The sequence below is a fragment of the Pagrus pagrus genome, assembly GCF_965226575.1.
Source record: "Pagrus pagrus genome assembly, chromosome: 1".
In the NCBI taxonomy this organism is placed as follows: Eukaryota; Metazoa; Chordata; class Actinopteri; order Spariformes; family Sparidae; genus Pagrus; species Pagrus pagrus.
Genome location: NC_140185.1, coordinates 25,633,559 through 25,648,217, shown reverse-complemented (window position 1 = coordinate 25,648,217; position 14,659 = coordinate 25,633,559). Strand labels below are relative to the sequence as shown.

General features: G+C 45.6%; 1 protein-coding gene across 3 annotated transcripts in view; it reads left to right on the top strand.

Annotated features, from left to right (window-relative positions):
* gse1b (Gse1 coiled-coil protein b) overlaps positions 1–14,659 on the top strand; it is a 173,885-nt gene that overhangs the window by 48,599 nt on the left and 110,627 nt on the right. For all 3 annotated transcript variants that reach the window (XM_084357512.1, XM_084357511.1, XM_084357510.1), the window contains exon 2: positions 6,390–6,531. In XM_084357512.1, the coding sequence (XP_084213638.1) occupies positions 6,390–6,531 (142 nt within the window). The remainder of the gene's footprint in view (positions 1–6,389; positions 6,532–14,659) is intronic.

Sequence of the window (14,659 nt, the reverse complement as noted above, 5' to 3'; positions counted from 1 at the left end):
TGGCTTTTGAAGGACAGGATGATAGTGAGCGCCGAGGTCGGACCACTTTGGCTGATCCACTGATCTCCCGTACTGCTTTGCTTTGGAGTTTGCAGGATTGGTTAGACCGAAAATGCTGATTCAGTCCGATCTTATTAGCAATTATAATGTTTGCTGAGACTGAAGCTAACTCTGGCTCTCTCCAAGGTCGACTCCAGTGTCTTTTATGTGGCTTTACATTACATATGGTCAACTGTTAATGGAACTGGAAGTGTTTTGCTTTGATGAATGTCGTCAATTGTGATAATATTTCACATTTTCTAGCTGTGAGGTTAATATTCTGGCTATGTTTGTATTGTGCGTGTTTTATCGATTCAGTCATGCAGACAATCAAATAAGCAAGCCTAATGGTCTTTCTCAGTAAACAACTTCCTCACAAGTCTCAGCTTATACTGAAACAGGAACTGGCTTGTGTTAATATGAATCTATTTGTGCCTCTTGTCTTATTGCGTCCACCCAGCTTCCCTCAGATCAGCCTCAGTCCAAGGCTTGTTTCTGCAGGGCTTCCTGTCCTTCTGCCCTTGACTGACCCGAGCCTGACCTGTGTTTGGGCCCTGGGCCTCCTCGTGGCTACTGTATGGGCTTGCGTGTATGTGCGTGTACATATGTGCGAGTGTTTGTGTGTAGTGGAGTGTAATTTGAGCCCTAGGCTAGGACAGGACTGCTGCAGAGTCCATCCAGGCAGAAAAAGCAAGACATGGGAGCTGCGGGGTGGGCAGAGAGAGGAGAGACGGATAGAGAGAGATGGAGAGAGCGAGAGGGAGAGGGCAGGACAGCTGAAAGTGTAGGAGAAAGGGAAGGTTGGAACGAGAGAGAGAGAGAGAGAGAGTAATGGACAAAGAGTAGAGAGGCTCTTTTTAACTTGGTCTCCGTGGAAGAGAGATGTCAGTCTGTGTCAGTTCGCTCCACTAACCAGCCTGTAGCAGGAGAAACAGATCTCTCCCTCCCTCTCTCTCTCTCACACTTTCTCGCTTGCTCTCCCTCTCGCTCCCTCCCACACCATTTCTATATACTTTCTTCTCTCATATCTTTTGGTGATAGCTTTTCTGCCTCAGTTGAGAGCAGCAGAAACACTCCGCAGCTCAGGGGAAAACAGCAAGACTTAGCAAAAGACCAAGCAGTGAACCAGTCATCTCTAAAAGGCGGGCAATGTATAGCGCGGGCCTTCTTCCGATCACACTTCGGGTGAACGAGAACGGCCCGCTCCGAATGCTGTGGAGTGAGGGCCCAGAGGCAGGGCACGCTGGTGGCTCTGCCGCAGCGGTTTCTTCTGTGTTTTGAGGAGGGCAGCACACAACTCTTCAAACACAGAAGGGATCAAATCCTCAAATCCCCTGGAAATGTCAACCGCGTTTGAGGAAATGTCAGAAGAGCTGAGAACACACGCAAACACACATCAGCTCGCGAGTGTGCGCACACACACGCCCGCACTCAGCACTACGGCAAGAAAAGGCAACGTGATATAGGGCAATCACGTCCTGTGGGTGAAATCGGCCTCCTCTCCTTAATTTTTCCCCAAACCTCCAGGGCGAATCACTGTATGCCTGTGGAGGGTTTTTTATTCCCGATAATGTTGAAGTTTTAATCCGTGGCATTTTCACATGAATACACATCTGCTTTGCGACTCTCTAACACACAATGATGTAACACAATAGTAATTCAACTGGTAAAGTGAAGACAGAACAACAGCTGGAACTGGCACCAGAGGAAACCGAGCGATAATTACGTGATATATTGCTTGGAGGTCCGAAAAGGCTGTTTGTAAGGGAGTATTTTTAAAGGACTAACTCATGAAATATTCCTTTAATGATACATACAATTAATTTAACGTCAAAACCCTCATATGTAGATCTCTGGTCATGTCAGGTGATCTCATCTGCAGCCACTGACATCATCCTGTGCTCCTATTGATCTGTCCTCACCCCCGCTGACTAACTTATCGACATCCTCAAGTGTATTTCCTGTCTAGACTGTCGACAGCGGTTATGGATGGCCCTTCCCCCCGGTGACACACACGCACACACACATGTGCGCCCACCTCCCCTGCTTATCGATGTATCCTTCTGCTTTTGACTCCGTCCTCATCCTTAATGAATCTGGTAGGTGTTGAACTGCAGATGTTGTGCAGGGCTCGAGTATCGACGGGCACGGCTGTGATGAAAGAGCCAGCCCCTGGAGACGTCTGGGTTAGGTCACAATGATTGTGTGTGTGTGTGTGTGTGTGTGAGAGAGAGAGAGTTATTGTTAGAGGGTGCATGTGTAGCACCCCATCACTCCCTGTGTCTCACTGCTAGGACGTGATATTGAGCCCAGTGTCGGTGCTGCTTCAGGAGGTTGACAGGTGAGATGTGGGGCAGGCAAAGGACGAGAGAGGTTGTGACTGTCTTGAGTGACAGGCCTCTCTCTCAGAGACAGTCATACATGCACAGAAGCACTCACACACTCCCTGCGCAAGCCTGCAGGCCCTCCCTGTTTATCTGCAGCTTCATGTCAAGATCTGCACTCGGCTGCTAATGTCTTGTGATCCTTTGAGGGCACACAATACTCCACACTGCTGGCAGACTCTCTCCACTTCCTGCATCATCGTCTATTATCCAACTTCCTCCTAACTGATTAGAGGAGATAATGGTGAACTGTGGAATTAACCTCAATTAGTATTACCTCTCTAGATCTCTCTCATTTCACCTCCTGACTCCTGCGCTGCATCTTACATCTCCCTGGTCTGTTCCTGCTATATTCAGAGGGCAAATATCAACATGAGAGTGATTATTATCTTAAACACAGCTCTTAAATTTATAAAAGCAATAATATAGCCTTATTTTAGTTTAATTTAGCCTGCTGTGGCATCAAAGATCAAATTATGGCTTGCTTTTAGCCACGCTAGCAGCATCGGTTGGTCGTTCAGCCACTCCGGTGTAGTCTGAAATATCTCAACAATGATTAAATGGATTGTCGTTAAAGTGTGTGCAAACATTCATATTTCTTAGATGTTGAATCTTATGAACTTGATGAATATCAGTTTAAGTAAGGTATCTCAACTTTTGGTGTGATTGTCCTAACGTTTGGTGCAGAACATTCATGTTTCCTGCCAGTGTTAGGCAAGTTACACCAGAAGTGTAATAATTTACTTTTTACTTATTACTCTGTTAAAAAGTAATAATATTACTTCACTTATTACTTGGTATCAAAAGTAATCACTTACCTTACTCATTATTTTACTGTATTACTTTTACATTTGTAGGTCACGTCTCCTCCAGGATATAACTTACCCAGCAACAAGTTGTTTTTTTTACGTCTTCTCCACTTAAAATCGCTCACAATCACATCCTGCTCTGAAATCCAGTTCTGTTGTTTAGCCGGAGTGCATCCTGCTTTACTGGCAGTAGACGCCTCATTTCCAGCACCGGTGTTTTTTTTTGTGTGTGTCACATTGCTGTGCTGCCGTATCAGATGCTTTAGTTAATTAGCTGTTGTATTTTTCACAGTCGAAAGCGTTTTGCTGCAGACCAAAGTGTTCTTCGCGTGTTTGACATATGAGACAAACTCACTGAGACGCACCTCTCTCCCTCATCCTCCACCCTTTAGCTTTTTGGCTAGTAGCCGATATGACCTGCCCTGACCTGCCGCTCGTCATCGTGAGACCGCCTACCGAGGACAAAATAAAAAACTGCATTCTGGAAATGTAGTAACACTGCTTAATACAGAAACTGTAATATCATTACTGATTTTGAAATTGTATTCCCTTACACTACTCGTTACTGGGAAAAGTAATATTTTTACAGTATGTTACTGCCCAAATCTGTTCCCCGTAGCAAGAACTCTAACTCTAGGTTCAAGGTTTCTTCATTCGTACCCACGGGTAAATTTCAGCGATGCAGATTCAAAGGACATCAAAACAAATGCATTAACACAAGTAATATTATAGTATCATATTTAATATCAAAGTATTAAAGGCCTCGAAACATGGGTTATCCCCTGGCCTTTCATTTATCATCATCAGGTCAAATCTTTAATTTGTCTAATAATTTGAAGATAACCAAATAATTGCACGACTAATGCAACATCATCAGCCACAGCTGGTTAATGCTTATCAACTTATGTCAGCATGATACCTAGCTCTAAACTAATGGTCAAACGTTACCTGCTAGCTTTCAGCATCTCAACATAGTCATTGTGAGAATGTTAGCATGTTGATGTTAGCATTTAACTGAAACCACTGCAGTGTCTAACTGCAGCAGCCGGCGCTGTAGACTCTTAATCTTGTTAACTGTCGTGCCCACAGTAACACTCCGTTATGTCACATGATGTACTCTGAGTAACCATGCCCCTTACTGATTATATGGGCATAAATGAGTCACTCGAGAGCAATGATGGCAGCAGCTAAATGTGTACCATCAAATCTTGGCATAGCAGCTTGTTCTTTAAGGCCAGTGTGCTGAGTGTTACTCTCCGCCATCTGTTTTTCTGGACGAGAGAAGCAACACTATCTCAGTAATTAAATTATAAAGACTCATGGCCCTGACATGGCAGAGCAGTTCAGACACTTACTTTCCTCTCTGTATTCTTTTTATATACTACATTGTGGCGGATTCATAAACAAGCCCCTCAGGTGTTCCCTTTTTACTCAGAAGAGAAAGAAAGAGGAGTAAAGAATGAGGACAGCAAAGAAGCTGAGAGAGAGACAGAAAAGGTGAGGAAACCTGCGGGTATGTTTGTTGTGTACGGTATGTTGTCTGGACAAGAGGTAATCCCCGGGCTCAGACATGACTATTTACCTGCACGCTTACACCTGACGTGTCAGGGATATAGACTGGGGAGGCACACCCCACCTGTCTGATGAGGAGGATAAGATAAGTAGGTAAACGCGACAAAGCAAATAAGTGAATATACCCAGCCCCTGTATCACACACACACACACACACACACACACACACGCACACAAACACACTTGCATCAGAATCCCAATACTTCAGTGGCAGAGCCATTACAGGAGAGTGCGTGGGAGAGGTGGATCGTTAGCTTGAACAAAGGGTGAGTATATTGTTAAGTGAGGTCTGCTTAAATGGTTTTTAACTGCTGGCGTGGCGGAGGCAGCTGTCTGGGCTTGAAGAGGGGGCAGGTGGGCAGGTCTGAGAGTGAGAGGCAGTTGAAACAAACCTCCAACAACAACAACAGAAAGGAAAAAAAAAACTCCCCCTGACCGGCAGGTGGATTTACATACAGGCCAACAGCCAAAACACTTGTCTGTTTTTGTGTCATAGCTACTTTTGTGGTTAGCCCACTCAGGCTGTAACTGTAGGAGGAAGCATTGATGCAACTTGATGCTCGCAAACACCTGCATGTGTGTGTGTGAACATAACCACACACACACGCATTAAAAAAAAAAAAAAGAAAAAAGAAAAAGCACTAACTACTTCCCCCTCTGGCTCCTCATGAGAAGTCATTAGGAATGTGTCTGTGTGTTTTATTTTTAGCAGTGTGTGTTTAGGAGGGGTAGCGGAGTCTCGTCAGTCTTCAGGGCCCTCCTCTGCTCTGTCGCTCTGTGTGTCTGTCTCCCGCTGAGAGCTATGTATATTTCATAAGCCCAGGGTGCCTTTTTGTCTTAAGATGCGCTGCACCTCCCCTGCCTGTCTCTCTGCTGCTCGTCAATGGTGGGAGCCATCACAGCCTCTTTTAAACTCTCCCCCACTTCTCTCTCTCTCTCTCTGCTCGCTGACAGCCACCCTCTGCTTCTCCCTCTGCTTTTCATGGTCAGCTTGTCTCTCTCCTGAAGGCTCATCCCTCTTTCCTCTTTCAGCTGCGGAGGGGAGCAGAGTGGAGCACATCCAAACAGACTTGGGCTGTCAGGAAAAGTCTTTCTCTCGCTCTGTCTCTCTCCGTCTTTGATTCTGTCTGTCTGTCTGTCTGTTTTGCGGCTCTGTCGCTCCTGGGAAAGGGACACTTCTTCACCCAGCGCTGCGTCCCCTTCAGTTGTTGTCTTTTTATAGCAGAAATCTGAGCGCTGTGACAGCAGCTAAAAATGGTCGCACACATCAGCAGTTAATTGCTATATTTGCACCATCGGTGTCTCTTTATTGTTTAGGTTTGATTATCGTGTCAGTAGCGCTGTAGTTGCCCCAACAATATTGAGACATTCGTGTCCTGTAACATTGTGAGGGCACCTCTAAGTAGATGTGCACATAGAATTAAAATCTTGAGTTGTTGGTAATTAGTGTCGGGGATTTAATTTTAAGTCACTCATTGATCTAGTTGTAATTAATTAACACCACCTCTGTCTCACGAAAGGACTGCGTGGTGCAAAAGTCCCTCCTTTGTTTCCTGTTTGTTAATTATGTCTTTTTGTCTTTTAGGCGTGCACTGTGATTGAGAGTGTGGCTGGAGCCAGCAAGGAGGTGGACTCGGGGCCTTCGCAACCGCAGGGTGACCACACTCCTTCTCACCCAGTGACCTCAGAGCCAGAGAAAGCTGACCGAGTTGAACGCCCACTTTCCAGTGAGTAGAGCTCTCCCAAAGGCCAGATCACAGTCAGCACTGTTGCGATGCTTTTAGGCTGTTGTCTTGTACATGTCATTTTTACTCTCCTCTGTCTCTATCTTCTTGTTTTATTTATTTTTTTATTACATCTGTTTGAGTCGCCGTGGCTTAAAAAAAACTGCTGTTTATAGGAAGGATGTGACTTCAGTTTAACACACAGTTAACTAGGCCTACACAAGTTTCATTAACACAGTTGCCACAACTGAACATACAGTGGTAAATGCTTCGGTTTACCCTTCACTATTCGACTACTAAGAATAAGTCATACCCCCTGAACACCTCTACGCTTAGCAGTCATCTTATCTCTGCCTCCTTCTTCCTGTTCGAGCCGTCCTCCTGACCCCGCTGTGTGGCAACACAGGAAGAAGTGAGACCCCCGCGGTGAATGAGATGAGGTCTGAGGCGGCTCTAACGCTCAAATCGAAGAGTGACAAAAAATTCTTTTGAGTTCTTCCTCTCAGGCGTGTGCTGTCATGTCTTTTTGCTGCACATCCTGTTGTATCTCTTCAACCACACACCTCCACCACCATTGTATTGTATCTATATATACCTACGATAGCTTTCGCCCTCTCACTGAAACTGATTAACTCTTCCTTTTCAATCTTTTGCGATCCAACTGTCAACTTACACGTGTTGCTGTGTAAGACCAGAGGCGATGATAACGATTTCCCTGAGGTTTGTTTTGCAAATGTGCAGGAGATTTGGTCTCTTTACCTCCTTTGAATGCTTTGTTTAAGAGCAGCTGCTTTTAAATAGCAACAATGCAAATCAAGCTAACTCAACCTGCCCACAAAAGGTGCACATCCCTACTCTCGAACATCCCTACGCTGACATTCGTCAATTCAAAGACAAGTTCACATATCTACACACGATATCTCACCTTTTTTTTAGAGACTTTTGTTGTTGGTTTGAGCAGTGGATTATGGGCTTTGTGGTCATTTTACTGCATCTACTTCATCTACTGTATAATCAGCATTGGGAGGGTTACTTGTAATAGGTTACACATTACTAGCTACCCTGTTTGAACTATTTGATTTCCTAAATCAAAGTCATAATTTGATTACTTTTTAAATGCAAATGTTTCAAACTGGGCAAAAGAGCTTAAATATGTAGACGACTAAACAAACAAAGCCAGAATATGGAATAGTTAAATATTAGAATATTAAAGTGACTCATCAAAATCAGTGCGATCAACAAGAGAGCCAATCCAAAAAAAATCGCAAAAGATTTGATCACATGTTGCCCAATAAATGTAGCCTGTTTAAACATATGCAGCTCCTTGTAAGGGCACGGTTAGTGCACAAATTTGGGGTGTGACCATCGACTGCCATGGTCACACCATTGAGCTCCAGGCGAGGTGAAGAAGTGAATCAGCTCACATGATTCGCTCATTACGCGAAGGTGTGACCGCACCCAAAGCCCTCCTCTCCTAGGCCAAAGATATACTTGCTTTTATCATCGTGTTTGGGTACGTATCCTGCGAAACTGCAGGACCAATGTTGGGTTAGCAGCAGCAAGGACAACAAGCTAACGCGTGCCATGTAGTGGTATCCAGTAACACATGTGGTAAGTATGCAAACAACTATGTTCAGCTCGATAGGTGATTAAGACAGTCGTTGGAATGCCGCTGAAGCAGTGGATGCTGGCGATGAAGTGAGAACGAGAGATGAGGTGGAAGGAGTCATGACGAAGAAGGCACGGACACACACAAAAAAAGTGACATATGCGTGTGCATGTGTGTGAGCATGCCCCGAGGGAGGCCATCACTACAGTGGGTTTTGGAGCTCAGTGCGTTTATGTGGAAAGTGCTGCTGTCTCCTCTTATCAGTGTAGCCGGACTGCCTTTTCACGGGGTATCTCTTCCTGCCCTCCCTCTCTTCTTTCACCCAAACATTTACACTTACAAACACAGAAGTTTTGCAAATGTAATTTTCTTAACTCTCCACCCTTCGTCTTATTTTTTTTTTTCACTTTCTCTCCTCCCGCTCTGTCTTTCTCTTTCTTTCTCGCTGCTCCCGCCTGCTCAGGCCTCTTTCTTTCTTTTCTCTAAGGCTATTTCTGTTTAGCCGCGAGGGCCCCCATGTCGTTTACAGAAACTCATCTCAAGCTCTCTTTCCATCTGAACCCACACACACACACACACACACACACACACACACACACAGGCACACAGCTCAACCACAACACAGTTGAAGACACTTGGTTAAACAGTCATGACAAAGAGGGCCACCACACATCCACAGACACACACACACGCAGAGGACTGAATTTTCCTCCCAGTGGTCGAGTGCGGGTTGAGAACAGGGTTTTCATGAGTTATTTAAGTGCTCTCCATCATGCGTGTTGTGCTGCGGCTCACACTGACATGACACGGCCCATTTCCTTCGCTTGGGCATGGAACGTGACACAAGACACGCTTGAGGTTTTCACACAGCATAGAGAAGAGAGGTGCACGATCAGTCATGATCTTAAGACTGTTGGGTTTAAATAATTAAACGAGCTCCTTTGCAACAGCTAGAAAAAAGCCTAAAGGGAAAGGCTGATGATTTGGGACGGTTGATGCTACACATTAATGGTCTAATTTCAGCATTTTGCTTTGACCAGTGGTGTGCAGAGAGAGGGAGACGGTGTGTCGCACCTGGGTGTGTCAGATCAAAAATGTTTAAGAAAAAATGGGCAGAAGTGCACCCTCATTTTTCGTGTGTTTCAAGTGTCCCAACAATATTGCAGTCCTATCAGACAGGAAACAGACTTGGAGCAGGGAGGATGTGACATGTGGGCTAACCACAATGTGCTTCAGGCCCACGGACCTGTGAACACTTCACATACATCAGCAGTTGCTCGGTTTTAAAACAACCACACAGTCAATACATCACTGTAAGTGGCGGAGGAACAAGGTAAACCTACCTGCTGTAGTGTCGGCACAGATATCAGATGGAGAGAGCGACACACTGGACTCATATAAATGGCAGAATACATGGTGAGGAAATTTGTACCATCATGCTCTCCTGTTCCAGCATCTTTAACTCTCACCTCTGAATTTAGTCGTTTTTTAACCTTTATTCTGTTCCTCTCAGCACATATGTTTAAAATATGCATGTTAATGTTTGTGTGCATACTGTATGCATCTTAGAATTACACATGCTGGTGATGCGATTGTCACGAGATAAGCTGTGAGTGTGTTTTGATTGCAACGGCGCAGCTGGACTTGGCAGACTTGGCAGTCTTGTGCGCTTGGCTGCTGGCCAGTTCAATACAATCACAATCACCCACCGTGGGAGCGTGGAGCACCATTGAGGATGGGGCGTGGGTACTGGTTGGGGCACAGAGGGGGGTAATTCACAGTATCTGGCAACCAACATTTGTGCGGGAGGAAGAATCGATGTCTGAGCTGTTGCTTCAACCGCCTTGGTTAACGTTTCGCATTAAGGGGTTTGCATGGAGAACGCAGCAGTCGGGTCCAATCCACAAAGAGCACACACACTGTACACACACACACACACATGTGAGGGAGGCTACAGCTGCCCATCCTTGTATCTCATGTCCGGAGAAGAGAGCAGCCGGTGGAGGGATGAGAGTAGCGGTGCGAGGAGAAAATAGAGCTGAGGGGACGAGGGAGGTGTGGATGGAAGGTATGGGGAGGATGGTGAATGGAGAGACGACAGGGGATGTGTTTGGAGAGAGAGATCAGAGGGTGACAGGGGAGGCATGGAGAGGAATGCCACTGCTTGCCCCCTCCTCTCCTTCTCTTTTCTTCTTTTCTTTTGTCCCCCTCAGTAGGGATGACAGGAGGGTGGGCTAACTTCGAATGACAGCGACAAGCTTGCCACCGCTCCCATGAAGCACAGCAGATGGAAGTGTGTGTGTGTGTGTGTGTGTGTGTGTGTGTGTGTGTGTGTGTGTGTGTGTGTGTGTGTGTGTGTGTGTGATTAAAATGCCACTGGAGACCAGCGTATACTGAGTCTCTTGGCAGCGCCACGCTTGGCAGAGCGCCACCTCACTGCCCTCTTTTTCCAGCCCAGCAGAGTGGGCGTTGAGGTGTGTGTGTGTGTGTGTGTATGTGTGTGTGTGTGTGTGTGTGTTAAGTGAGGGGAGGCAGCCTCGACAAACAAATATTAATTCACAGTGTTCCCGTTGTCTTTTCCATTATATCTTTTCTTCATGGGGTGAGCGAGCTGGATGGCCTGTGTGGCCGTTTTTTCATCCGTCTATTTGAGTAATTCAGTAATGTAATGATCACAGGATTTTTTGAGAAACAGAGCTCTGTTCTGCAGTGTGGCGCCAGTCCTGGCGGGCATGAGGGGGAATTAGTCAGGAGACAGTGGGTTTGGCACTGCGCCACGGTTATTAGCCACTCACAGGGTGGGCACGGGGTTGTGCCCCGGCTCAATCACTCACTGTGTTTGCATGTGTGTGCTTAATGTGTTTGTTTCTGTGCGTGTGTGTGTTTGTGCATGTCTAGGATTCTCCTCTGATCACACTGACCTTATTGTGCAGTCACTTCTGGTTGATTTGTACCCTTTCCAACACATTCCTCTCCCTCCGAAAGGCTGAGAAACAGTCCGCTAACCCCCTCTCTCTCCCCCATTCACTCACTCTCTCTCATCTTCCCTCCGGATGGGTTTGATTTAGTGACTGTGGTTTTCCATCCAGAGCCTGGGAGCCAGAAAGAGTAGACTCAGGCAGAGACCTATAGATTCACAGCCAGCGGAGCACGTCATTACTTGGCCGTAGCTCATCAGCAGATACATCAGCAGGCTGGAGCGCTAATAGATGCGAGCTGTCGCCGTTCAGGAAGTAATAAACCTCTCTTCATTTCATCCCCTTAATTATTTCCTTCTCACGGATTGCATGAGTTGAACTAAATGATGACAGCAAAAAGCCTCTGAGTTATGTTATTATGGCTGCATCATGCAGAATATATGTAAAACGCATGTGGATCCCTTTTTTTGGTCTTGGAATAAGTTATATTTAGGGTTAGGGTGAGGCCACCCGATGTGAGGTTGAGGCTCAGAGCAGTGAGGTCAGGTTGCAAACATGTTTCAGCAGTAGCCCTGAAAAAAAAAGACCACTTAGTGAGAGAGCTCCAGACTCTGACCTTTGACCTCAGTTTCACCAGGAAACAGGTGTTCAAGCAGGATAAAGCCTGACGCGCTGCACACTTGCACAGCTGGCAGCAGGCTGTCTTGTGTGTGTGTGTGTGTGTGTGGGTGGGTGTGTGTGTATTTTTATTTACAGCACAACAAAAGAACGTAGAGATTTATACATACTTGGGTTAGAGTGAAAATGAGGATGTTTTATTTTTTATTTGTCTCTTTTCCTGCTCATGTTTTTCCTCCTCTCTTCTTCCCCTTTCTGCAACCCTCATGACTTCAATTGTCCCTTCCTCCCACCCAGCCTCCCTGTCTCTACCTCCACCCTTTCTCCCTCCTCTCTCTCTCTGCTCCTCTCTCCTTCCCTCCCTCTCTAACTGTCCTCCACTGTCAGGCGACTTGGCCGAGGCTAAGTGCTTTTTGCTGTCTCGCTGCAGGTGGGACTGTAATAAAGCTTGTCAGTGGGAGGCATGGGTCGCACTGTCACATGCTCTTTGCCTCCCCTCTGTTAACTCCCTCCAACCAACCACCACCCTCCCCTCCCCATCCCTTCTAACCCCTCCATTCGCTGCTCTCTTCCAAAGATGCTCTGCTTTTATTCCCCCCCCCCCTCATTTGTCTGCCTTTTCTTCCCTCATTTCGTCTTGCTTTCACCCGAAACCGTGCTCCTTGACTTGTCTCTCATGTCTCTCTCTCTGGTTTCCTTGCCAACGGCACTTTCAGGAACACGATGAAGAAGAGCAGCAACAGGAGACACCCCTCTCAACATAACCACCACACACAAACACAGACACACAGACACACACACACACACACACACACACACACACACAATCCATGTAAATGACTCCAGGTGAGGTTGTATTGTTTGCCCAGCTGCTCCTGCTAACCAGCCTCTCCTGTTCCATAGTAAACCTGCATGGAAATCAGCTTCCTCTACACAAAACAGTTCTCTGTTCCTCCTCGTCTTTTCATCTTTGTGTACAGCGTATGTGCCTGTATGTTTATGTATGTGTTTGCTTGTTACTGCACGTTACACTCAAAGGGCATCTAAAGGTTAAAGCTCGCACACTATTTGCATGCATGTTTTTCAGACTCATTTAAACCCATACTCTTATACCGGTGTGTGTGGGTGTGTGTCTGTGTGTGCAGCTCCTAGTAGAAATGGCTCCTACACAGGCACAGTATCTTACTTGTTCGAGCCACAGGATGGCAATACTGAGCCCCCTTCTTTAAAGGAATCCTTCTTCTCCTCTTCCTGCAAGCCCACTGTTCATTCACATGCACGCTCACACACACATGCATACATTCGCACGCACCCTACGCACACACAGAGCCCTCTTTAGTCTGAGTTAGCCCCGGCTTGTGTAAGGTGACAGAGTGCAGTGAATAATTTAGTCATGGCCATGTTAATGGCTGACAGCGAACATGGCCTCTCTACTCTGCTGTTGGCCCATTACTAGAACATTCTGTTTCACTCTCACTCTTTGTTCGTCTCTCTGTCGTCCTCTTTTTCCCCCCTACGTTATCCACTTGTGGTGCCCCAGTGACAGTGTATCGATGTTAGTTTATGGTGATTACAGATTTGTTATCGCCGTCTTAAAAAATGGGGAAAACTGAACACTTTCCTCATAATTGTCTACAATAGAAAATTAAAAATGGATCATGGTAAATATTTAAAGGGTTATCTGAATTTATCATTATGTCAGCACTATTTTCTGGTGGTTGAACATCTTTAAAATGTTAATAACACCGAGGAATAATCACCTTCACCTCCTTTCTTCTGTCATCCCTTGGCTAGCTTCATGGCCGCAAATATTAATTATCAAAGCAGCAATGTATGTTTACTCATCCCATCCAGTAGCCTCTTTCTAAGCTATTTTAAATCTTTCAACGTCTCTGACCTGATTTTTACTTCTTCGTGGAACCGGTGGTCACCCAAAGCAAAGCAATTATACAGATCTTTTTATTTCGCGAGATGAAATTTCCTTGAGTGCCACGGGCAGCAAAAACCTTATTTTGGTTGGTTAACAGGGAATGTTAAATCACATTAAATCTTATATTTGCACCTCTGGATGTATTTACAGTGGTAATTAGTTACTGGTTCTTCATGTCCTCAATAATATTAATTAAAGGGTAACTCTACCAATTTTATACATTAAAGTGTGTTCACAGGTCTTGGGGAGTACCACTGTGTGTGTAACAGAAGTAGTATAAATCCTTTTGTGGCTCGAGAGGAAGAACAAATTGCCTCCAGTGATGTCACTCATTATCTAGTTGCATTGTGGGTAATGTAGGTCCCCTTTCCCTGGTCTAGCATTGCCCTCCCATAACATAGTTGGACTCATTACGGACCATTCAACAACAAATGATCAGAACTGATACAGCAGAACCAGAGACCGTTTTTATTCCACGCATTCTGCCTGCTGCCTACATTACCCACAATGCCACTAGAAACTGAGTGGCATCACTGGAGATGATTTAACAACTTACATGCAGCTTCCTCTGGAGCCACAAAAGGCGTTATACTTCTTTTTTTTCTAGCGTTGTTACATTGGGTGGCACTTTTATCTTCCTAGCTCATCTTCATGTAACTATATTTTCCTGTTCTCGTATATTTGACTTCCTCTGTGGTCCCCTTCTCTGATTCCCCACCCTGCTGCCCTCCTTCTCTGCATAAACTGTTTCAGCAGATACACAGGAAACACGTGTGTGTGAGTGAGTGAGTGAGTGTCTGTATGTGTCTGTCTAGGCCCAGTCAAGTGCTATTAATGTTATGATTGCCCCACCGGGCTTTACTTCTCTCTGAGTGTGTGTGTGTGACTTGGGTGAAGAATAATATGACCCTAACGCTAATGCAATCAAGTACACTAAACAAATTATCCTCCCTCCCTCTCCGTCTCTCTTCATTTCGCTATCTCTCTCAATTCATCCATGAGGATGTTACATGTGGCGTACGTGGTTTTCAGCCTGTACAGCCTATGTGTGTTTTC